This window comes from Calidris pugnax, unplaced genomic scaffold, assembly GCF_001431845.1.
Source record: "Calidris pugnax isolate Ruff unplaced genomic scaffold, ASM143184v1 scaffold281, whole genome shotgun sequence".
Lineage (NCBI taxonomy): Eukaryota > Metazoa > Chordata > Aves > Charadriiformes > Scolopacidae > Calidris > Calidris pugnax.
The window spans coordinates 1,050,536-1,073,214 of NW_015091028.1; the positions used below are offsets into that span (position 1 = coordinate 1,050,536).

Sequence of the window (22,679 nt, forward strand, 5' to 3'; positions counted from 1 at the left end):
CCAAAATGATTCTACGATTCTAAAATAAAAACATGTGAAAAGGCACCGGTGCAACTTCTTGTAGATGGTCTGAAACCTGTTCTCAGCCTACTTCACCCAGACCAGGGCTTGGGGAGACCACATTAGAGGTAAAAGTGAGCCTTGTCCTTCCCCAGCACCTCTGTAAGGACTTCTTATACTCTGACCCCTCTGCCTTTCTTGTAGTCCTCATCTTGCTCCCCAACATTTCCTCAAAAGCCCAAGTGGAGCAGCTGGCTTTATACACCCTGGGCAGAGGAGGCTTTGCTGTCTCCATCCTCCAGCCCTGGAGTCCTCAGCACAAGAAGGGCATGGGCATGTTGGAGCGAGGCCAGAGGAGGCCACGGAGATGCTGGGAGGGCTGGAGCCCCTCTGCTGGGAGGGGGGGCTGAGAGAGTTGGGGGGTTCAGCCTGGAGAAGAGAAGGCTCCGGGGAGACCTTAGAGCCCTCAAGGGGCTCCAGGGAAGCTGGGGAGGGACTCTGGATCAGAGTCCTCCCTCCTTCCCTCCCTCCCTCCTCCTCTGATTTATTTGTTTATTATTTTCATCCCCTTCCCCGAGCTGTCCCGCGTTTCTGCTGCTTCTCCCTCCTCCTCCATCCCCATCCCAGGCATCGCCCATTGGTCGCGGGGGCTGCGCTCGGGGGGAGCCCTGTGATCTTCTATATAACCCATCCCTCGGTCCAGAGAGACCTCGGCAAGTCACGAGAGGGGAGAAACCTTCCCCCGAGCACAAAAAAAGCGCACACAAACCCCAGCCCCAGGATCTTTGACTCTCCCAGGTCCTGTGGGACATCCCGGCTGCCGAGCGGTGGGATGGAGCCGTGAGAGGGGAAGAGACTGATCCCAGGAGAAAGGTAACTTAACTCCCATGAAAAGCTCTGCTGTTCCGCGCACTCATTTGCAAACAAAAAATTATTTTGTTGCTCCAGGGTGAGTTTTTGCACATTTTTCAGACCCCCCCACTCTGGGGAGGAGGCGTTGAAGGGACCACGGTGCCTGAGCAAGGTCCAAGAGGTGGGCAGGGAGAGGGTGGACTAGAAGAAATTCAGCACACCTCCGGGGGGGGGGGAAAGGTCCCTCTGCTTGTGGGCCAGGTCAGGGAAGCAGCTGGGGATGTGGTGTTATCACCTGCTTTTCTCCCTCCTTTCCCTGACCTGTGGCATTTTTGCTGACGGAGATGTTTATCCACTGAAAAGGTCTGGTGGGTGTTTGGTGGGGTTGGTCTGACAGGGGAGCACCGGTGGAGCTGCTCTCCAAGGCAGCCTGTCCTGGGTCCAGGCAGGGACAGCAGGCAGCATGACACGGTGGCTTGGGATGAAGATGCTGCCTGGGATGTTGTGGGCTCTCCTGGGCTACCAGACACGAGGAGCCACAAGCCCACTGGTCCGTGCATGGCTCCTTTCAGACAGGAACAGGTCGTGCAGGGCTGTGGAGATGGTTTCCAGTTTCCTCTCCTCTCTGGGAATCATTCTCTGGTGTCCATGTCATGACTCCAATGGTTTCAGCTGCCGTTTGGACTCAGCACAGTGTGGCATTTCCATGTCCATGTGTCCAAGCTATTCGCCAACAGAGGAGCCCCAGAAGGCAGGTGGGATGGGGATGGCCCCTTCGGGCACCAGGTCCCTTCCCCAGAGGGTCGGCGACACGAGCAAAACTCAGAGGATTTGGGGTCAAGTGATGCTGGTTTTGGCTTCTCATCTTCTGGGCACTGAACAAGCTTCTTGGTGCTCCTGTGCCTCAGTTTCCCCTGCAACTGAGAAAGGGTTATGCTTTCAAGCACTCTGAGATGCGAGGGGCAGCTGGGAGGGCAAGAAGTAAATAGGCTGTTTGAAGAGGAGAAAACAATGCTCCTCTTTTATGAAATTGCTGGATTTTAAGGCGAGACGGGGGAGAAGGGCTTTTTTTCTTCAGTGCTGTGGCGGGGCCGTGTCCTGTGATCCTCCTCACATGAGCTCTTCTGCCAAACATCCAGGGGCTGAACGGTCACCCCGGGCTCTGCAGCCCTGCACTGGGGACAGCAGAGAAGAGCAGCCCCAGCTGTGGAGGGGACAGGACACAACCTTCCAGGGACCCTCTGGTGCCCCTCTCTCACCAACTGCAGAGGGGACAGGACACAACCTTCCAGGGACCCTCTGGTGCCCCTCTCTCACTGCTGGCTCCAGGAGCCACCACCTTTCTCCAAGCCCCCAGGCAGCCCTCCATGGCAGAGACTTGTCTGTGCCACCCAGAGCTGCTCCCTGAGACCTGCCTGGACCCTCAAAGGTCCCGGGCAGGAACTCTGAGCTGGGGAGGAGATGGGGAGGAGAAGAGGACATCGGTCAGGGCACCCACCCATGAGACAACCGCCCTGGTGTATCTTGGGCAGGACAGAGAGCTGAGGAACTCAGCAAAGGTGCAGCTGAAGTCCCTGCACCAGGTCAGAGCAGGAATTTGTGCCCAGGTCTCCAATGAGTCAGGTTTGTGTTATTTCAGGTTATTTATCCATTCTCTCCCTTTCTTTCTCACATCCCCACCCCTTCCCAAAATAGCTGGGTGCCCACCACCTGAGCAGGAGTCACAACTGAGAATGGCATCAAACCAGGTCAGAGCAAAGCCCACCCTGGTCAGCTGTCTCCAGGACAGCAGTTGGAGCAGATGCTTAGCTAAATACTGGGAAGAAGGTGGTGTTGGAGACAAGGTCCCAGATTTGGGATGTGCTGGGACCAGGGAGGGCACTGGGAATTTCGTAGCCACCCAAAGACCAAGATAGTTCCAGTGAGCAGGTGGGAACGTTCCCCTCCACACACCGACTGGTGACAACGTTGTGAGTCCCCAGCTTTGGCCAATGCATCTCCAAAGGGTTTTTTGTGGAAGGAGGCTCCTCCTTGTCCAGGTTCCTTAATAACCAGCTCAGCTTAGTCCCTTCCCATAGTGTTTTGTACTGAGTGTCCAAGGGGACACACTGGCCACCCCACCACCCCCTCCTCAGGAAACCAGCTCTGTCCATGCAGGAGGCACAATATGGGCTGAAGGTTTCCCCTCGTTTTTAAGGTCACAGACATCCCTCGGTGATGGGACACCCACCTACCTCTGAGAGCAGGGTGCTTACTGGCCAGATGTGGGTGAGACTCTTCTCTAAATGTTCTCCAAGTCACTGAAAACTACTCTTTATTTGTTTTTTTTTTCTGAGGGAGAGGCAGGCGATGCCTGCTCTGGCTCACAGCGACGCCGCTCATCTGCAAGATAAGTTTGCAAAGCGGTTTGAGTCTGTCTGGATGAAAGGCAGGGAGAAGACAAGAGGCAGGATTGGCGAGCACCAGGCATGAATATTTCAGCAGACACAAACAGGCTGCTGGGGAGCTGGAAGGAAAACTGACGGGATCTTTAACTTTCCCGCGGTGAAACCCTGTAAGCTGCTGTTACAAGGATTCAAACCAGTGAAGAAATGTCTTTAAAACATGGATTTTTTTTAACAGAACTGAAAACTTAACTCTCTAGTTCGTGAGGTCTAAACTGTGGTTGAAGGGGTTTGGTTATTTTATTGCCTATATTTGGCACATAACTGGAAATAAATTTTAGGCTTCCCCCTAGCACTGCTTGTTTACAGTTTAAAGCACCAGGGACCTGACCGAAGAACGTAGGAGGGTCAGGAAGGACTGAGCCTGATTTAGATTTTTCTGGCAAGAGCAGTGGGGTGAAACTGAGAGAAGGGTAGGTCTGGTTAGGCTGCCTTGTGGGGAAAGAATCCAACCTCACGCTGGTGATGCCTGGAGCCTTCTAAACGAAGGCTCCAAATCTGGAGAAGCTGTGGTTGTACCTGGTGGGACTCATGGTTGGCTTGGCCATGCCCCCGAGCTGGTCCTGGGGTGCCCCCCTGGTCCTGGGCAGGGGGAATCCTGCTACAACCCAGGAGCTGGGTTCACCTTGGCTGAATGATCCTGGAGAGCAGATCCCCAGGTTCCAGCTGTGCTCAGATCCCAGCTCTGCCTGGTGGGGTCAGAGCAGAGACTGACGTCCCATCTCTAGTCCCAGGCAGGCACCCCCACCCCTGCCTAACGGAGGTGCAGAGCACATCCTGGGGAAGCCCAAAAAGGCTTCTGTTTCTACAATTTTCCCTCCCTTCAAGGCTGTAAATGTTCATAATTTCAAAAACATGTTCTTCACCTCCTCTAAGCGAGAGCCCCAAGGTCTGTCCCCGTCTGTGGCACGGACAGTGCCGGGGCACAGACTGGCAGGGGGCTGCCACCTCCCTCTCCGGCCTCACTTCCCACTGGTGGCCACATCTGGATCACCCAGAAGCTCCTTCCACAGATTCCCCTCATGCCAGGACGGCGTCAATGCCATCCCCAGCTGTGCCAGGTGGCTGTGGAGCAGCAGGTTGGCCAGTCCTGCCCGAGAGCATGGTCTGAGATGTGCCAGGACCCACTGTGGTGGTGTTCCTCAGCGGTGCTCCAGCCTGGGCGAGCTTGAGAGACCTTCTCATGGATCCTGTGCTCAGCAGCCAGAGCTGCCAACAGCAGCAGGAGATTTATCTCCCTGAGCATGGAGCTGAACGGGCTGGGTGGATTGGGAAAGGAAGCGGTTCAATTGTGGAGGGTGAGGCTGGGGAAGGGGGGGCTGTGCTGCTCGCACAGAAATTGGAATAAGATGTCAGGTGTCGACACGGCATTTCTGGAAAAAACCCTGGTAGTGTTTTCCCATCAGGGTTCCCAGCAGGAGCCTTTTTGCTCTGCAGGGAACGTGGCACAGGGCAGCCCAGGGGATCTAGGTGGAACTGGGTGGTCTTTAAGGTCCCATCCAGCCCAACCCTATGATCTGCTGAAGGGTGGGACGTTTGTGCGGCCCCAGTTTTCCCATGGACTGGAAGAGAAGGTCTGCTGGTTCTGTGCCCCCCAAGGTGGGCAGGCATCGACAGGGAAGGTGCCCCCCAACTGCTGCTCCAGACGGTCAGGAACTGAATGAGGAGCGTGGGGTGGGCACAAAGGGGAAGTCAGGTTTGGTGTGTGAGCAGCAATAGGTGCAGAAGGTGCAGCAGCTGATTCAAGACACCTACTTGAGAAGGCCCTAGAGGTGCCCTCCTTTGCTGAAACACTGTGTAAAAGGCATAAGAGACTGTTTGGTTTCCTTTTAGTTTGTTTTACCCAACAAGGACGTTTAAATTTATCAGCAAAGATTCCCACCCACGGAGTCAGCTGCTTTGACCAGATGGGATCTAATCTGGCATTTCTTCCGATCTCTGTGATGATGGACTTTGTTCAGCAGTTCCTTTCATAGAATCATTTAGGTTGGAAGGGATCTTTAAGATCATTGAGTCCAACCGTTAACCCAGCACTGCCAAGTCCACCACTAACCCGTGTCCCTCAGCACCACATCTGCCCAGCTTTTAAATCCCTTGAAGGGATGGGGACTCCACCACTGCCCTGGGCAGCCTGTCCCAAAGCTTGACAACCCTTTACTCCAGGCTGAACCACCCCAGCTGCCTCAGCCGCTCCTCAGAAGTTCTCCAAACCTTTCTCCTTGTGCTCCAGACCCCTCACCAGCTCCATTCCCCTTCTCTGAAGGGATGGGGACTCCACCACTGCCCTGGGCAGCCTGTCCCAAAGCTTGACAACCCTTTACTCCAGGCTGAACCACCCCAGCTGCCTCAGCCGCTCCTCAGAAGTTCTCCAAACCTTTCTCCTTGTGCTCCAGACCCCTCACCAGCTCCATTCCCCTTCTCTGGACACGCTCCAGCACCTCCATGTCTCTCTTGTCGTGAGGGACCCAAAACTGGACACAGTATTCGAGGTTCCTCCTTCCCCTGATAACTAAGTTCTCTCCCTTGCCCCTTTCTCCAGCTGCAGATCCAACCAAGACCCAAGCAAGGACATTCCACGAGCACTACAAGGTCTTCTACGGGCAGCTTTGCCATTCTGTCCTCAATGGCAAGAATCCCAGGTCCCATGGCTGTAGCCATTTTCCTCACTTGCCTCTTCTCCGGGGCACACGGCCAGACCCCAAGGGCTTTCCAGGAGAGCACCGTCCCCTTTGAGGTGCTTGGCCAGGAGCAGGCTTACAGTCTGGTCCAGCCAAGCCTGTTCCAGGATGCCAAGCTGTCAAACCACTCGGAGACCCTCCCCAGGGCCACCAGCTCCGAGCCACCCCTGCTGCCCGTCTGCGTGAAGCCTGCAGACATCCGACACATCTTCAAGTACATCAACACCATCGTGTCCTGCACCATCTTCATAGTCGGGATCATCGGGAACTCCACGCTCCTGAGGATCATTTACAAGAACAAGTGCATGAGGAACGGGCCCAACGTCCTCATCGCGAGCTTGGCGCTCGGGGACCTTCTCTACATCCTCATTGCTCTGCCCATCAACGTGTACAAGGTAGGCTACGCGTGGCATGAGTGCTGGTGCCCACTCTCACCTGCCTCGGTGCCCTGGGGGATGTCGGTCCCCTGCTCTTTATTGCAGGCTCCATTTTTGCAGGGGAGAGGGTTTTTTCTCATCCAAAGGATGAGAAAAGGGGCAAAAAGCTCAGAGAACATTGCTGGGAAAGCAGAGGTGATCTCAGCTACAGCTGTGTTATGTGCACACACACACACACACACACAACCTTCCAGATCTTTTAAATCTCATCTAAAAACCACAAGAAAGGACTCACTTGCAGCCTCCTGACATTACAACCCCATGTTTATTTCAGCTGAGTGAAAAATTACTGTTCTTGTGCACTGGGGACACTTCTCCCAGCACAGTTCAGTTATCCAGCCTCAAGCAAATACCTTTTTTTATTCTAGCTAAACGTGAAGACTCACCCAAGACCAAGGAAGAGGGCTGTATTATAAACCAGGGGCTTCTTTCAGAGACATTGTCCCCTGAATGAGAGACAAGAGGCACAACAAATCATCAGGAATAGCCAGGACTCCCCTAGGCCACCTGAGAAACCCCTCTCCCTTCTGCCCCTCTCGCTAGATCTTTTAAATCTCATCTAAAAACCACAAGAAAGGACTCACTTGCAGCCTCCTGACATTACAACCCCATGTTTATTTCAGCTGAGTGAAAAATTACTGTTCTTGTGCACTGGGGACACTTCTCCCAGCACAGTTCAGTTATCCAGCCTCAAGCAAATACCTTTTTTTATTCTAGCTAAACGTGAAGACTCACCCAAGACCAAGGAAGAGGGCTGTATTATAAACCAGGGGCTTCTTTCAGAGACATTGTCCCCTGAATGAGAGACAAGAGGCACAACAAATCATCAGGAATAGCCAGGACTCCCCTAGGCCACCTGAGAAACCCCTCTCCCTTCTGCCCCTCTCGCTTCCAGCCGTCTCCTGGGGGAGAAATTGTTGCTTGTTGGAGAACTGACTATGAGCAACCTGGTCCTAAGAGTGGCCCAGTTCCCTTGTGGTGTGTCTCCCTTGTGATGGATGAGATGGGTGGAAAACCCAGGTTTGCAGACCAGCAGAAAGGGTAGGGTTGGTGGGTTGCCTTCACCTGGGACCCTGATGTCCGGGAGAGCTTCTGGATTGATTTTTCTTGCTGCTAAACTGAAGAGCTTGGGTGAGGGGGTGGTTCTGAGTAGGGATAACTGTAGGATGGGCTCCAGGTGTCATGGGGATACGAGGGTTGTGAACCCAGGCTCACTCTCTTCCTCATGAGCAAGTGGCCTGGATTTCTCCTGCCTTCAGGGAATCTTGTCCCACCAATACCCTCTGCTCCCCCCAACTGAGCTTGGGGCCACAGAGTGTGTGTTGTACCAGGAACCTGAGTGTGGTAGAGGGTCAGAGTGTGGGAAGGGCTTAAGCCTACGTGGCTTTGAAAGCCACCTGAAAGAAGCTGTCCTTGCTGGACTTGGGCTCTGCCAGAGAATGACACCCATTTTCCCTGTGAAAGCAACCCAAAGCCCACTGTGGTGTTTAGGATTCAGAATCCACCCAAAACCACCCAGGGTTATGGATTCAGAACCTGGACCACCCTTCCCTCTGTGTGACAGCCCATCTCACAACCAGCCCTCGGGGAAACGGATGGTTCCCAGTTCAAACCAGAGAGCACACACCACATAACCCCAGTGGAGGCAACCTCAGAGTGCTTTCTGTGCTCCTTGTGGGTTTCTCACACCTTGTGGGCAACCACCTGCTATTATGGGAAGCCGGACACGCTTCCCCGAAGCAGCCTGTTAACCTTGAGGTTCTTCTTCCCCAGCTCTTGGCCAAGGACTGGCCCTTTGGAGTGCAGGTGTGCAAGCTGGTCCCCTTCATCCAGAAGGCCTCGGTGGGCATCACGGTCCTCAGCCTTTGTGCCCTCAGCATCGACCGGTAAGAACCCACTTCTGCAGCTGCACTGACCCATCTCTGACCATGGCATGTCCTTCATTGTAACCACAAGGCAGACGGCAGAGTGGCTTGGTCCTTGGCCAAATTAAGAGGTGGGGACATGGTGCTGTGACGTAGAGTTGGAATCCAACGGGAACTGGCTCTGGTGACAGAGTTCAAATCTTGCAGCAAAAGGTCGAGGGGAGGATCATGGTGTGATGGAACAAGTCCTGGGGTGGTGGGGAAGGGTGGCACCTCCCCAGTGGCAGGTTGGCCAAGGATAGCTGCCATCACACTCATCATAGAATCATCTGGGTTGGAAGGGACCTTTTAGATCATCAAGTCCAACCATCATCCCAACACTGACAAAAACCACCACTAAACCATATCTCTGAGTGCTCTGTCTGCCCGTCTTTTAAATACCTCCAGGGACGGTGACTCCACTGCTTCCCTGGGCAGCCCTTTCCAATGCTTAATAGCCATTTCAGTGTAAATACTTTTCCTAATATCTATCCAAAAGCTCCCTTGGTACAACTTGAGGCCCTTTCCATTGAGCTTCTGTTTCTGGTCTTTCCCATTCCACTGAAGGGGAAGGCTCCGGGGTGGAGGAGGAAGGCAGAAGGGACGGGGTCTTTGGGGACAACTCTAATCTCAACCCCTTCCTGAGGGTTGCTTTTCTCACCCCAATCTCCTCCCGTTGCACTCCCATGTGCTGGGCAGGTACCGAGCAGTGGCCTCCTGGAGTCGGATCCAGGGGATAGGGATCCCCATGTGGAAGGCGGTGGAGGTGATGCTCATCTGGGTGGTGGCCATCGTGCTCGCGGTCCCCGAAGCCATAGCCTTCGACATGGTGGAGCTCAGCTACTGGGAACGCCACCTGTGGGTGTGCATGCTGGCCTCCGAGCAGAAATCCAGCTTCATGATGGTACGTACTCTGCAGACACGGGCAACCAGGGCATCCTCCTTCCTCAGTTAAAGGATTAGGTGCTTCTGTAGATGAAAGTGCAGAAGATCCAGCGTTGTGGCGACGTGGGGCAGCCTCGCCTGGACTGTGGGGCCAGAAAACAGGCGGCTGTTTTGAAACCAGCTTTTACTTCTTTAGGTTAAACGTGTGGCCCAGCCTTGGGGGCAGACAATCCCATGCACCCTTAGCACAGGAGCTGCTGCACTTTCACACATCAGAAGTGTCTGACCCAGACCAGCACTGGTGTCAGGGACCAGGCCAGTTCCTGCCCCAGTTACGTCCCCCTCTCTCCCCAATTTCCCATTGCCCTTTCTTTTACACACAGTTCTACCGGGACGTGAAGGACTGGTGGCTTTTTGGCTTCTATTTCTGCCTCCCCTTGGTGTGCACCGGCATCTTCTACACCCTCATGTCCTGCGAGATGTTGAGCAAGAGGAACGGCATGAGGATCGCTCTGAACGACCACATGAAACGGGTGAGGAAACCAAGAGGGCAGAAACTCTGACATTTCTCCAAACTGTGGGTGTGTGGGCTGTCAAAGGGGAGAACACAGACCTGCCCCTGGAAAGGACAGGAATGAGCTGACACAGCCTCACAGCGGCCAACACATGATGGCACATTGATGCAGATGCTCAGACTAAACCAGGGAGATGGCCTTTCAGCTCTAAATCTCCACTCTCAGGGACAACCCAAACCACCTGCCTGATGGCCACGGACCAGCCCAGGTCACACCCAGCTGGAGCGAATGCTGCATGTGCCACATCACAGACAAAGGGTGCAAGGAAAAGGATAGTTAACTGTCCCCCTCCCACAGAACAACCCCTTGAGGGACACCAGCTGGTTGTCACAATAATATAGAGTGAAGGGTGGGTGGATGAGGCCCCCACATCCCAGCAAAGTCACCAGGAGCAATGGTGGGAAGGGGCGTGAAGGAATCTGGTCCCTGTTGTGCTGCTGATACCCCCTACCCCTTCCTACAGCCTGGATCTTGGGGTCCTCCTTATGAAAGAGGAATTGGGACCTGCAGGATGTTCTTTGGAGTCAAAGGGGTGCCCAGCCCTCATCAGAAATTACTGGAAGGGCCCTTGCTGAAGGTGGGGAGGTGGTGCTTTGCTCCACTTGCTCTCCAACGCTCAGCCAGACCATCCCTTCTCCCCTGCCCACCTTCTCTTCCCAGCGCCGGGAGGTGGCCAAGACCGTGTTCTGCCTCGTGGTGATCTTCGCGCTCTGCTGGCTGCCGCTCCACCTCAGCCGCATCCTCAAAAAGACCATCTATAACCAGACGGACCCCAACAGATGTGAACTGCTCAGGTGAGGGCACCAGCAGGAGGGCACAGTGCTGGGAGCACTGGTGGCCACTGGCAGAAGCTCTGCTGGGCTCACTGCAGGCTGCTGGAGGTGCCTTCCAAACACCCTGTTTCAACAGTTCCTTTTCTAGATGGCGTGGCTCTCCTGACAGGCACAGAGAAAGGGTGGGGGGGACCATAAGAGAAGAAGAAATTAAATTTTGAAAAGTCTCTATAAAGCTATGGGCTAAAGAGGTCTTCTTTAGTTCTCCACTCAGGGAGCTTCCAACACATTCCACCCTCTTCTCTCCCCTCTTACCTCAGTTTCCTCTTGGTGATGGACTACTTTGGGATCAACATGGCCTCCCTCAACTCCTGCATCAACCCCGTGGCTCTCTACTTCGTCAGCCGGAAATTTAAGAACTGCTTCCAGGTAGGGTTGACCCCTCCAGAGCTCCTGGAGATAATTTTCAGGAGTAGTGGAGCCCTGAGAAAGGAAGGGGATGGGACGGGGTGGGACGGGAGTCACCTCCCAGCTGCTGTGGCAAAAAGAAGAGTTGAGCCCAGCTAAGCATTACCCATATTCACTGCCCCCCAAGGACAAGACAACACAACTGCACAAGATACCCAAGATCTGGGTGTCTTAATTCCCAATCCCCACCAGCCCTACCTTGGAAAACCTGCTCCCAGCAGATCTGTGGGACAGGAAGGCTGGGAGGAAGCATGGGCTGCAGTTCCCAGCCTGGCACCGCACGGGTTGCCTTGCCAACATCAGCAAGGGAACATCTCCTCCTCTTCTACCCTGTAGCCCTCACTTGTGACCCCTCTCTCCTGTCTCCCCCCCCAGTCCTGCCTCTGCTGCTGGTGCCAGCGACCGGCTCTGAGCATCACACCCACGGACGAGAAGGGCTCCGTTGGGAAGTGGAAAGCCAACGGGCAGGAGCTGGGGCTGGACCGGAGCAGCTCCCGCTTGAGTAACAAGTACAGCTCCTCCTAAAGCCGTGCCACCGGGGGCCGAGAGGAGAAGGCACCGTTGCCCACGAGGGCAGGACCCCTCCGTTTTCTGGCTGGGCCTGAATCGTTTGTGCCTTCGTGCCGTCACCCACCTGGAAGGAGCTGCAGCACCTCCCGGACCCCCTGGGACTAGCTCTGAACCACACCGACCCGTCCTCCGGGCCCAGTCACCTCTGGAGGAAGGGCATTCAGATCCTCGTAGGATTTTTCATTTCCTTGCAGGATTCTTCACTTCCTTGCAGGAAAACCAAGTGACTTGCGGCCATTTGTCTCGGGTGGGGGAGATGTGTGTGAAAAGGGAAGGCAGGCTGAGATCTGGTCACCTTGAGATGGATGTGGGTCGAGGAGGAGAGGGAGAGGGACCACGAGTCACAATTTCCAGCTGAAAAAGCCAAAGAAAAGCTTCGGTAACAGCCCTTATCACCTCCCCCTGTTGCTGGGATAGTTTGTCCCTGGGCAGAGCCAGGATAAGATCTGGGCACCTTGTATGTCTGGTAGACCATCAGTGGCCTGAAATCTCCACCTGTTGATGGCAGGGAGAGAGGGGCAGTAACTTGGCCTCATGGTGTGACCAACCTGACCTGGGGAGCCCCACCAGGCCCCCTTCTCTTCACCTTTTCCTGGGAAATCTACCCCAGGCTCCCTACCTCGTGTACGACACAGGAAAGTGATGGGGACCAGACATCCTGGGCAGAAGCATCCGGCCAAACCACTGGCTCCAGCTTCCCCTTCCCCAGCTCCTGGTGGCCCGGCACCGTTGCTGGCCCAGGGGTACATCCTTCCAGGGAAGGGTTTGGGAGCCCGGGAAAGGGAAGGCAGAGGTGGCTCAAATCTGGAGGAGGCTGGGACCAAGGATCTCACCTTCCCAACCCTCTGTGGTACCTGGAAGCAGCCAGTTCTCTCCTTGATGCAGGAGAGGATCCCAGAGACATGCCCTTCCAGAAGAGAATCCAGCCTTGATCCGAGGTCTTCAGCAGCTGGAAAGCCCACAGCCTCCTCCAGCTGCCAGCTCCTGGGAGGGGGGTCACACACAAGACCATGGATCTGAAGGGAAAAAAGAGGGGCTGTGTGTTTTGATGCCTGGGATTCATCTCCCTCCTGCCAACGAGGCTCCAACGGGGCAGCTGGACCCCGATGTGTCTCGGCCACAGCACCAGGACACCAGGGTTCACGCCGTCTCTGAGGAGGACAGAGACATTTGTCCCCCTCACCATCAAACTAAGGTGGAAAAGGCAACGGGGAAGGTCTGACCTCAGCTGAAAGAGCTGCTGGAGACAACTGAAACACAGCAAAGGGCTTTCATAAATTTACTATTCAAAAGAATTAATCCCCGAGTGCTTTTCTAGCATGGTTTTTTAAAAAACCCACACTTGCACCTCATGCCAGAAGTTTAAGAAAACCTTTACAAGAAAGTTTTGGTTACCAAGTTCTTTATGATTTTTCTGTTGTTTTTTCTTCTCTCCTTTACCTCTCTCTCTTTCTTTCTTTCTTCCTTCCCCTTTTCATCTTGTCATGGAAAAAATGGAGAGAGGAAAAAGGGAGAAGAGAAAAGACCTGTAAATAAAGCAAAAACATTTTCCAGGTGTTGGGGGTTGTTTGGTTTTTCCAGCTCAGCTTTTACTGAAATGCAACCGTTTTACACCCAAATCACGTTTCTGAAAGACAAAGGGGTTTCAACAAAACCAGAAAGACTGAGGAATATTTAAACCAGCTTCCATAAACTCACCTACCCCCTAGAGCAGATTTATCTGCAGCAATTTCTGCTGCTCTGCCCTGCCCCGGGACTGGCTGCGCTTTGAGGGTGGGCACAGAAAGTTCCCCAGAGAGAGTTCCCTGCTGTGTCCCAGCCCCGTGTCACAGCCTGATTTAACCACCCCCGGGTTTCAGCACGAAGAGACCAGCCCAGAGAGGATTAACCAAAACCAGCACCACAGCAGTTACCCACCACGGATGGGGGACCCCGGTGGCGTGGGCAGGATGAATCCCCAGCAGCAAACCACGGGGTCCATTTGGCCTCCCAGCCCCAGCCCTGCACACACAAACCCACCAGCAGCCTGTCAGAGACCCACTCTGTCAACTCCTATTTGAAAGGAGGGTTTTATAGAGAAAAACCTGACGTTTCATACCCTCCCTCTCATTCCTCTGTGTGTTAATAAAACATGGTGGTGTTTGAAAAGAAAAATCTCCGGGTGTTTCTTATTAAGCAGCAGGGGGTCTGCAAAGTCTGCTAAATACTTAATTGAGTGTCAGCAGGTTCCTTTGGTAAGCACAGACCTCCAGGGAGGAGACAAGCCACGTCCCTCTGGTGCAGAACAAGCCCGAGAGGTTCCCAATCCTCCCAGGAAGAACTTCCACAGTTTCATGCCACGTTACACCCCACAAAGGCCTTCCCTTGGAGCGTGGCCAGCAGAACCCAATGGGGCTGGGGTTTCAGTGTTGGACCCTTTAAATCCGCCCAGGAGGAGCTTGCCTTTCTCTGCATTCTTCAGAGGGGGTAAAAAAGGCAAGGGGTTTCTTATTCCTCTCACCCCCCAAACGAGCAGAGCATCATCTTACAGTGATCTGTTTAAAAAGAAAGGCTGTTTGTGTATCTGTTTGAAGTCAACTGTGCTGGTGCCAGTCACAGAAAGATTTAAACAGGGAGCTGCCTCTCCAAAAGCTTGATTTCACACAGCACTGAACCCCTTTTGTTCCCTGTGGACTCTGGGACGGAGCAGTTCTGTGAGGATCTGCAAACTCTGTGAGCTGAGAAACCTGGGCAGGAAAAGGCAACGACGCTTGGAGGGGGCAAGAAATAAGATGGAAGAGTGAGAGAGCTGCTCTTCCAGCTGTCACCTCCCACACCTGGGACAGCTGAGCACGGTGTCACCTCTGCGCCATCGAACTTCATAAACTTTATTATTAGAAAAAATACAGGTTTGCATCAGAGACACCATAAAAAAAACTCACAATCAAACAAAAACACCCTTGACACAGGGCATTTGACACCCAGACGTCACACACACGGGGACGGCCAGCCCCAAACGCTACTGCATCTCTTCCTCCCTCTGGGCCCTGAACTCCTTCATGCTCTTCTGCAAACAAAAACAAAACCAAAGGACAAATGTTAACAGCAAATATCTGAGTGAGTCACACACCACCCTGCCACCACCCTGGGCCGGGCTGCGACTTCTCTGCCCACTGCCTGGGGGTGCCTACAACCCAGGTCTCAGCCCATTCCTGTCCCCGCGGAGATCAAGAGATAGAAAAGGCCCCTGAGCACTTCAGGGAAGTCTCACCTCGAAGGTGTTGAGCACGTGTTGGCAAACACCCATCAGGTCATTCAGCCCTTTCCGGAACGGCTCCACAGCAGGAAGGGACCCTTGAGGAGAGAAGATGCGTTAGTGATATGGGAGGAGACTTTCAAAGGGGTTGGTAGCCCTCTCTCTCACTTTCAAAGGGGTTGGTAGCCCTCTCTCTAGACGCTCCAAGGCCTGTGGCTGTTCCCACCATGCCCAAGGGCAGCCCCCGGGACAGGGAGAGGCTCTTACACCAGGTATGAGCCCACACACTTCCCTCCTCCCAGCCCACCACCAGCAGCCTGAGAGCTCAGCCCAGTGGGGTGGCCACGGGGCAAGAACCACAGACACTTCCCCTACGGGGAAGGAGCTCCCTCGGCAGGGCAAACAGCCTGAGCACTAATTAATTTTTAGGAAATTAAAGAGTCAGCAAGCACAAACCAGATACAGACGCTCCAAGGCCTGTGGCTGTTCCCACCATGCCCAAGGGCAGCCCCCGGGACAGGGAGAGGCTCTTACACCAGGTATGAGCCCACACACTTCCCTCCTCCCAGCCCACCACCAGCAGCCTGAGAGCTCAGCCCAGTGGGGTGGCCACGGGGCAAGAACCACAGACACTTCCCCTACGGGGAAGGAGCTCCCTCGGCAGGGCAAACAGCCTGAGCACTAATTAATTTTTAGGAAATTAAAGAGTCAGCAAGCACAAACCAGATACTCGCTTCCAGGAAGTGGCTTCTACGTATCTGATGCTCAAGGGAGCAGCCCATGAGGGAGGAAGGAAATAACTCTGTCCCTGCGGGCAGCAGAGAAACTGGGGAGCTGGAAGGGCCTGGATGGAGGGCACTGGACTGGGCTGGAGGGGTTGGGGTGCTGGGGAGGGACAGGGGCACAGCAGCTGCAGGTGAGTTAGCAGAGAAGCCTTATGGTGGAAACCTGACAAAAGCAGGGGGAATTCCACAAAAGCAGGGCCCTGGCCATGAAGGAAACACACACGCAGCCATACCTCTGGTCTGGATCCGGAAGTTGATCTTGCTCTCAGAGGGGTGTGTGATGCAGTAGCCACAGAACTCCACGTCGGGGCTGCAGGAGGAGGGAGGAGCAGAGAGCCATGAAACCCAGGCCAACCCACAGCACATCTCAGGCCCGTGAGGGGCTCAGACCACCCCAGACCTGCTGGGGCTCAGGGTGTTTCTAAGATGACTGAGGGAGGGATACGCTGAAGGGAAGCTCCCCGTGTAACCTCATTCACACCCCCCCATCCACCTCCGAGCTGCAGCTGGAGCTTTGCAGGGGCAGGACATGGCTGGCAGGACCATAGGCACCATCCTGGCACCACCAGTGGTCCACTGCCAGCCCTGCAGAATTCAGACAGGGGATCCTGGAAGCCTGGAAACCTCCCTGCACACAAATCTGCTGCAGCTCTGTTGGGGAAAAGAGGCTGAGGGGTCTAGGGCACTGCAAGGATCTTCTGAGATGGATTTCAGGCTGCACAGCACCAGCCTTCGTAAGCTGGGGTGGCTGTAGAACTTCAGTGCAGGCAGCAGAAAGAACAGCCCCTTGTCAGAAGCCTGTTTGTCCTGCCATGGTGACTGACCAGAGGAACTCACATGACATTCACAACTGTCATCTGAGACCAGGCATCTAACATCCTGCTCTAATTCTTACCAGTAGATCTTCACAAACCCTCAGCGATGCCCAGCTCAATAAAATCGGGCAACCAGGGTGAACTTATTTGTACATTTTGATGGGGATAATTAACTCACGGCATCAACTCCTGCATCTCCATGCAAGCAGGGAAGGAGATCAGTTTGCTTTATGCTGGCTGTTCCCACCCTCTTCTCTGATAGCACTCATCCCAGAAGGAGACCCGGATACTGCCTGACCACGTGGACTTACACACAGCTGGGCATCATTCTACCCAGGGCCAAATAGGACATTTAGATGTCTGTCACGTGTCAGACATTAAATTTCCTCCATAATTAACCATCAAGGAGCAGTGAGGGCTGGCTGCTCCCCAGGGGATGGGGAGCTGGGAGCCATGAGTAGGAGGACAGCTGAGGGGCAGCAGCCTCACTGCCTACTCCTGTCCCCAGGCAGGTTTGTGGGGATGAAGCAGGTCCAAGGTGTCAATCTGCAGGTGAGTGTCACATCAGGTGAGGGTAACGAGGGTCAGGTGCTACCCTGGGATCCCCAAACAGGTTTGTGATGATGAGGAAGGGCTGAGGAAGGTCAAGAAGTGAGTCCCTGGGGCAGCATCCAGGTGAATGGAGTCCACAGCCCAGCAGAGGCTGAGCTGGGGATCCACACTCCTGCAACACAGCTCAGCTGGCACTGGAAGCCCTGAGTTGAGCTTAAAGGGGGCTCGTGGCTCACGGAGGTCTCAGGTGTGGCTGGTCAGGCCCAGTAAGGCCTATTAGTGCTCTCAGGGTCCTGACACCAACAGCACAAGGAAAGGGTTAATTGTGTGAAGGGAGGTGGTCGATAAGGAGCCTTTGGCACCACATCTGATATAAAGACCCCACCAGGCACCCCCAGAGGGATTTTCTAATTGTTTGCCTTGTTCCAGCAGCAACTGAGAGGCAGGACAGTGTGGAGGAGGCCAAAGGAGGAGACAGAGGTACCCTCAGCGATGCCAAGCACCACAGGGGCTCCACTTACTTCTTCATGACCATGTACCGGAGGGAGTTGCCGAGTGTGTGGTCCTCATCGTGCAGCACAAACGTGACGCAGTTTCCATCCGTCCCATCTGCCTGGACCTGCAGCAAATGAGGAAAGAAGAGCTGCTGTGAGGCTCCTGGAGGTAACAAACACCAGCACTAGGGTGAAGGATAAACTGTTGTGCTTCAGCAGAGTAACAGGGAGGGCCTGAAGGTCTGGCTGGTCCATCTCTGTGGCTCGTGTCTCAGGTGCTCCTGTGTGACCAAGAGAAGCTCTGCAGCGGAGGGAAAGGTGCAAAATTACAGACCTCAGAGAAACCTCTCCCCAGTTATCAAAGTGCTTGTGCATTCTCCTCTTCATGAGAGACAAGGAGCCTGAGGAAAGCTGTGGCTGCAGGACCCATGGTGGAATGAGGCTGGGAGTGACTTCAAGTTGGTGGCCTCCCCAGGTCCCCCCACCAGCCCATGGCTAGACAGGGATGAGAGGGACGGGCAAAAAATCCCCCGGGAGGAATGCTGTCTATCAGCAGGGAAATCTTATCCCAGCTGGAAAACAGAAGGAGCTGCAAGCCCAAATTCACATGCTGAGGATGAACCTGGGGAGCCTCAGGTTGCTGAGCCCCACAAGTAACGAGCCCCACAACTCCAGCTCCTAATCCTCCTGCTGCCTCTTGGCTCAGGCACCTGAACAGAGCTTTACCAGCCAACTCTTCCTGAGAAGACTGGTTTGGGATCCCCTCCAAAACCAACAAGCTGCCTAATTAATCGCTGAACTGTCAGAGGGCTGCTGAGCCCCTGACCTCTCCCTGGGCTCAGCGTAGCCACCGTGGAGCCTGGTGTGCCCAGACAGCCCCCAACCGCTTCCTCTCTCGGCAGCAGAGAGAGGCTTCGAGGTTAAGTGTGGAGCCAGGCTAAGGCAAGCACTGATCTCTTTGCATCCTGCCTGTGGCCAGATCCTCAACCACTCCAGGGGTTTTATAACCCCTCACGTTTTCCCTTGGGTAGCAATACCCTCTGAGCAGTCCTGTCCCTCCTTCTGCAGGAATGGCCACCACGGGGAATCTACTCAGCAGTTCTGAAGGGAAACACTGACTGATTTCCAAGGAGGAAGAGACCACTCAGACCTACAGCACAATTCAAGGCCAGGCTCCCCGCACAGCAGCTGTCACAGAAGGGTAGGTGGGATGCACCAACACCCCATCAACGATGGGGATGTTGGACTGAGAGGGTCTCCCTCACCTCCCAGCATCTCACAATCCACCACTGAAGTGGTAAGTCTTGCTGAGAGATTAAAACCAGTGAGTGGCCAAAACACCTTCCCTTGGTGTGGAAGGACAAAGTGTGACTGTCACAGGTCACTTGAGCAGCTCATGACATGGATGAAACACCCTTTTGGCTCTCCCACTTGCCAGACCCAACACCCAATCGTAGCCACTGGCCTCAGTCTCTCCTACTGCAAGGAGGTATTTCTTAAAATTATTAGCACCAGCCATACTCAAGAGCTTGTTTTTTCCAAAGGCTACAGGCTCAAACAAGAGCAGGCTACCTCAGGAGGCAGCCGTGTGCCAGGACAGGTCGCCTGGCCCCTGGTTTTGCTCCCTACATCCAGTCACAGGGTTAGAAGTGGGACCAGGTGACAAAACCCCAAGCGTCCCCCTCCCCGCCAGGAGACAGGTACAGCTTTGTTCACTGGGACAGTGACACTCCTGCCATTTGGTCACGGGAAGGGAGTTACCCCTTGGCTCAGCTGTAGCTCCGCACACACCGGGGCAGAGAGATGCTTTTCCAGACAGAGACCAAATATTTACACACACAGTGTCACAAATGTTGCATAAAAACGATTTGAAAAATAGGATAACTGGTGGGCTGAGAGATGCACTGGTTTCAGGCTCCTTCCCAGAGCTGAAGGAAATGTGGGTGTAGGAAGGAAGGGACAGACACATCTCTGTCACAGTGGCTGGGCCAACTTGTGGGGCTGCAGTAAGTGTGTGAGAGCAGCACCCCAAGGGATTTAAGCTGCCCCTGCCCCTCAGCCCAGTGAAAGCACCCAGGGCATTGATCAGGCAGAGCACAGCTCTGTCACAAAGCCCTAAGGAACACATCGTGCTGAGCCTTGTCTGCTTCACAGGCTCAGCTTCTTTCTCCTCTTTCCTGTGGGGAGTCCTCAGATGTCATTCTGGATCTCAGCAGGACCACAAGCTTTGTTGCTTCTCATCAAGCCATTGGCCCACCCAGTCAGGTATCTTGCCTCTGGCACACTGTCCAATGCTTCTGAGGAAAACCAAACCATTCTCCTGAAGGACAGATTCCTCCCTGCAGCAATCAGGTCTGTGCCCTGAGGCAGAAGGCTGAGGCTTCTCATGGTGTTTCCGAGTCTCCTCTGACAGGTGTCCAGGTATCAAACTACTCATCACAAGAAAACTTGTTCTCCTGTGAGCCAACATTTTTTTAAAAGGAAAAAAGCCCTGATGCCCTGAAGTAGGGAATTCTGCTCATCCGGAGTTTTTCTTCTTTGGTTACACACCAATTTGTTACTTTCTTTACCAAACTGTCCTTGTTCTTGTGTTAAGGGAGAAGCAGATGAAAAAGCTGATGAGATTTTGAGATCACTTTAGGACTGATCAAATTCACCTGAGCCCCTCAGAGACAGAAAAGCCTCCCCCAAGACAATGTGGGGTGCACCTCCCCAGCAAGGTGAGGATATGGCCCCTGCGACCCAACCGCCCCCTCCTCTACTGGCTATGCAAGCCGAAGAGCTGCAATCTCGCATCCCCCAGAAGCTCTCCTGCTTGGAGGGGCTGTGATTTATGACAGTGATGAATGATTTAATGTTGGATTTGGTGTCTAGGCAGTGCTGTGGTGGATGCATTACACAGTGCTGAGATAGATGGGATCAGCGAGACACAAAGCGGATGGGGAACAGCCCTACAACTCGCTGCACTTTATGTGTAACTTGTCTTTTATGTCATAATACAGTCCTTTGCTGGTCTTCACGAGCCAGTATCGCTTTTTGTGTGTCCTCTGTCTTCTGTATGGTCCTGCACTCCTCAGGGAGGGATCTGCTGGTTTCTTGCCAAGGGCCTCTCTAGGAACTGCAGCTCCTCAAAGATCAATTTCACTCATCACATCAGACCTGCAGGATTAGGATCGGGCTTCCTGGTGCAATCCCAACTTTCAGCCTGTGGCCCAAACAACTGGCAAGAAGAATATGGCTCTACAGAGCCTGAAAAAGGTAATTAGCAGAAGCCAGACTATTGCTAAGAGATTCTAGGGTCTGTTGCATCATTAGAAGTTTAGGGGCTGCAGATTGAGAGACTATGGAAAACCATTGTACTAAGCCTTCCCCAAAGGCAGCTTTTAAAACCAGGCAACTTACAGAGCCCACTTGTTTCTCCTGTACGGATGTCCTGGTGCTCAGGACAGGTGCCCCTGACAGACAGACAGGCAGAGGGCATGCCCGAAGATCCTGTACCAGCTCTCCCTGCCATCCTGTCTTGGTGAAAGCTGAACCTGCAGCCCTGTTAGCGTGAAGTGCAGTGCCATCTAGTGCCTTCTGCTGCCTGCAGCGGGCACTGGGGACAGAAAGACGGTCCATGAACTCCTGCCGTGGGCACTGGAGATGGAAAGAAGGTCCAGAAACTCCTGCCACAGGGCTCAGCATCCTGAAAGGGGTGAAAGAGAGGAGACGAGGGACGCTGCCGGGGCCTACAGCTGACAGGCAAAGCCACCCACGGCCTGATGCCACACAATGCTGAGCAATTCATCTTTAAAAAGCAAGCCTTGTTTTAGAAAATGCTAGTCCTAGCTAGTCGTAAAATAGGTTAGTCCTGACCTCTAGCTGCTTCTGTTCCCTATAGGACAACCTCATACACCTAAACATCAAGAAATTCAACTGAAAGGTTGGCAGGAGGGTGCTTTTCCTCCTATTTCAGGAAAGACTGCCCTTTTCCTTAGAACCATAGAATGGTTAGAGTTGGAAAAGACCTTAAAGATCATCGAGTTCCAACCCCCTGCCCTGGGCAGGGACACCTCCCACCAGACCAGGTTGCTCCAAGCCCCATCCAGCCTGGCCTTGAACCCCTCCAGGGATGGGGCAGCCACAGCTGCCCTGAGCAACCTGTTCCAGAGTCTCACCACCCTCACAGTAAAGAATTTCTTTCTGGTATCTAATCTAAATCTCCCCTCTTCCAATTTAAAACTGTTACCCCTTGTCCTGTCACTGCACTCCCTGACAGAGTCTCTCGCCGGCTCTCCTGTAGCTCCCTTCAGACACTGGAAGGCTGCTCTAAGATTCCTCAGCTTCTTTCCTCTCTGCCGTTCGCAGAGCCTGTGAGACCCGCCGCTCCGTGCCCCGAAAACCCAGCGGCCTGAGGCGAAGCAGCCGCCCGGCCCCGGGGGCGGTTCAGGCCGGGGGAGCAGAGGGAAGGCTGGAAGGGGCCGCAGCGTGGGGCCGGTCCGCAAAGCGACCGGGACGGGACCCATCGCCAGCCCCGGGGATGCGGCTGAGGCGCCTTTCCCTCACATCTGCCCTCACTGTCGTGATTTATCCCGACACCGACACCGCACACCCTCTCTTCTCCTCCTCCTTCCTCACGGGCCCATGCTCTGAGGCCCCACCGCTGAGCCAAGCCCGGGAAGTGCCGGGGAGGCCCCGGCTGCCGCTGCCAGGGGAGAGCAGCGCCTCAGGTTCCACCGGCCGCGCAGCCCCGTCCCCAGCCCCGTCCCCCTCGGCCGCGCTCCCTCACCGTCTCCAGCGCGGCCTTCCTCTCGCCCTCCTCCGCCATGGCCGCCGGACTACAACTCCCGGCAGGCACCGCGCGGCACCACCACCCCCTTCCGCCGGAAGCGCGTCGCGGCGGCCCGGTACCGGGGCGGGGGGGGCGGTGAAGGAGCGCTGCGGGCGGCGGCGCCCGGGGAGCGCTCCCTCCTGCCGCGGCGGCGGGACAGGACCGGACCCTCCGGAGGGCCGTCTCCGGTGCTCAAACGGGCGGGTCCGTCTCCGGTACCCCCCCGGGGGCGGTAGGCCGCAGCGGGTCCGGACCGGCTGACTGGGCCGGGACCAGGTGACTGGGCCGGCGGGCGGTGGGGCTGGGCCCGCAAGGCCCGGAGGGTGGTCGGGCGGTCCCCGTGGGCCGCTCCTCCGGCCGGGCCGGTGCTGGCGGCGGTCAGAGGCCTCGCTCGGTGGC

The 22,679-nt window shown here is 54.8% G+C and overlaps 3 protein-coding genes and 1 long non-coding RNA gene across 4 annotated transcripts in view; 2 read left to right on the top strand and 2 right to left on the bottom strand.

The window, feature by feature from the left end:
- The first annotated feature begins 592 nt into the window (after positions 1 to 592).
- Positions 593 to 12,423, top strand: LOC106896216 (endothelin B receptor-like). Its single transcript, XM_014956012.1, has 8 exons — positions 593 to 873; positions 5,836 to 6,369; positions 8,185 to 8,297; positions 9,015 to 9,219; positions 9,584 to 9,733; positions 10,436 to 10,569; positions 10,869 to 10,977; positions 11,392 to 12,423. Exons 2-8 carry the CDS (start codon positions 5,920 to 5,922, stop codon positions 11,539 to 11,541), a joined length of 1,311 nt encoding a protein of 436 aa, XP_014811498.1. The 5' UTR covers positions 593 to 873; positions 5,836 to 5,919; the 3' UTR covers positions 11,542 to 12,423.
- LOC106896220 lies at positions 10,554 to 12,558 on the bottom strand. The gene is made up of 4 exons (XR_001413603.1): positions 12,420 to 12,558; positions 11,730 to 11,940; positions 10,864 to 11,031; positions 10,554 to 10,710 (listed from the first exon to the last, which is right to left on the bottom strand). It is a non-coding gene; the product is annotated as an uncharacterized LOC106896220 (long non-coding RNA).
- Positions 12,559 to 14,433: 1,875 nt separating this feature from the next.
- Positions 14,434 to 22,418, bottom strand: LOC106896219 (DNA-directed RNA polymerases I and III subunit RPAC2-like). Its single transcript, XM_014956014.1, has 5 exons — positions 22,239 to 22,418; positions 17,495 to 17,592; positions 15,840 to 15,916; positions 14,837 to 14,919; positions 14,434 to 14,632 (listed from the first exon to the last, which is right to left on the bottom strand). The coding sequence occupies exons 1-5, from the start codon at positions 22,275 to 22,277 to the stop codon at positions 14,585 to 14,587; spliced, it is 345 nt and encodes a 114-aa protein (XP_014811500.1). The 5' UTR covers positions 22,278 to 22,418; the 3' UTR covers positions 14,434 to 14,584.
- The window catches only part of VAMP7 (vesicle associated membrane protein 7), a 12,678-nt gene continuing 12,374 nt past the window's right edge, over positions 22,376 to 22,679 (top strand). The window contains exon 1 of the mRNA XM_014956013.1: positions 22,376 to 22,556. The gene's annotated coding sequence lies outside the window, so the exon portion shown is untranslated. The remainder of the gene's footprint in view (positions 22,557 to 22,679) is intronic.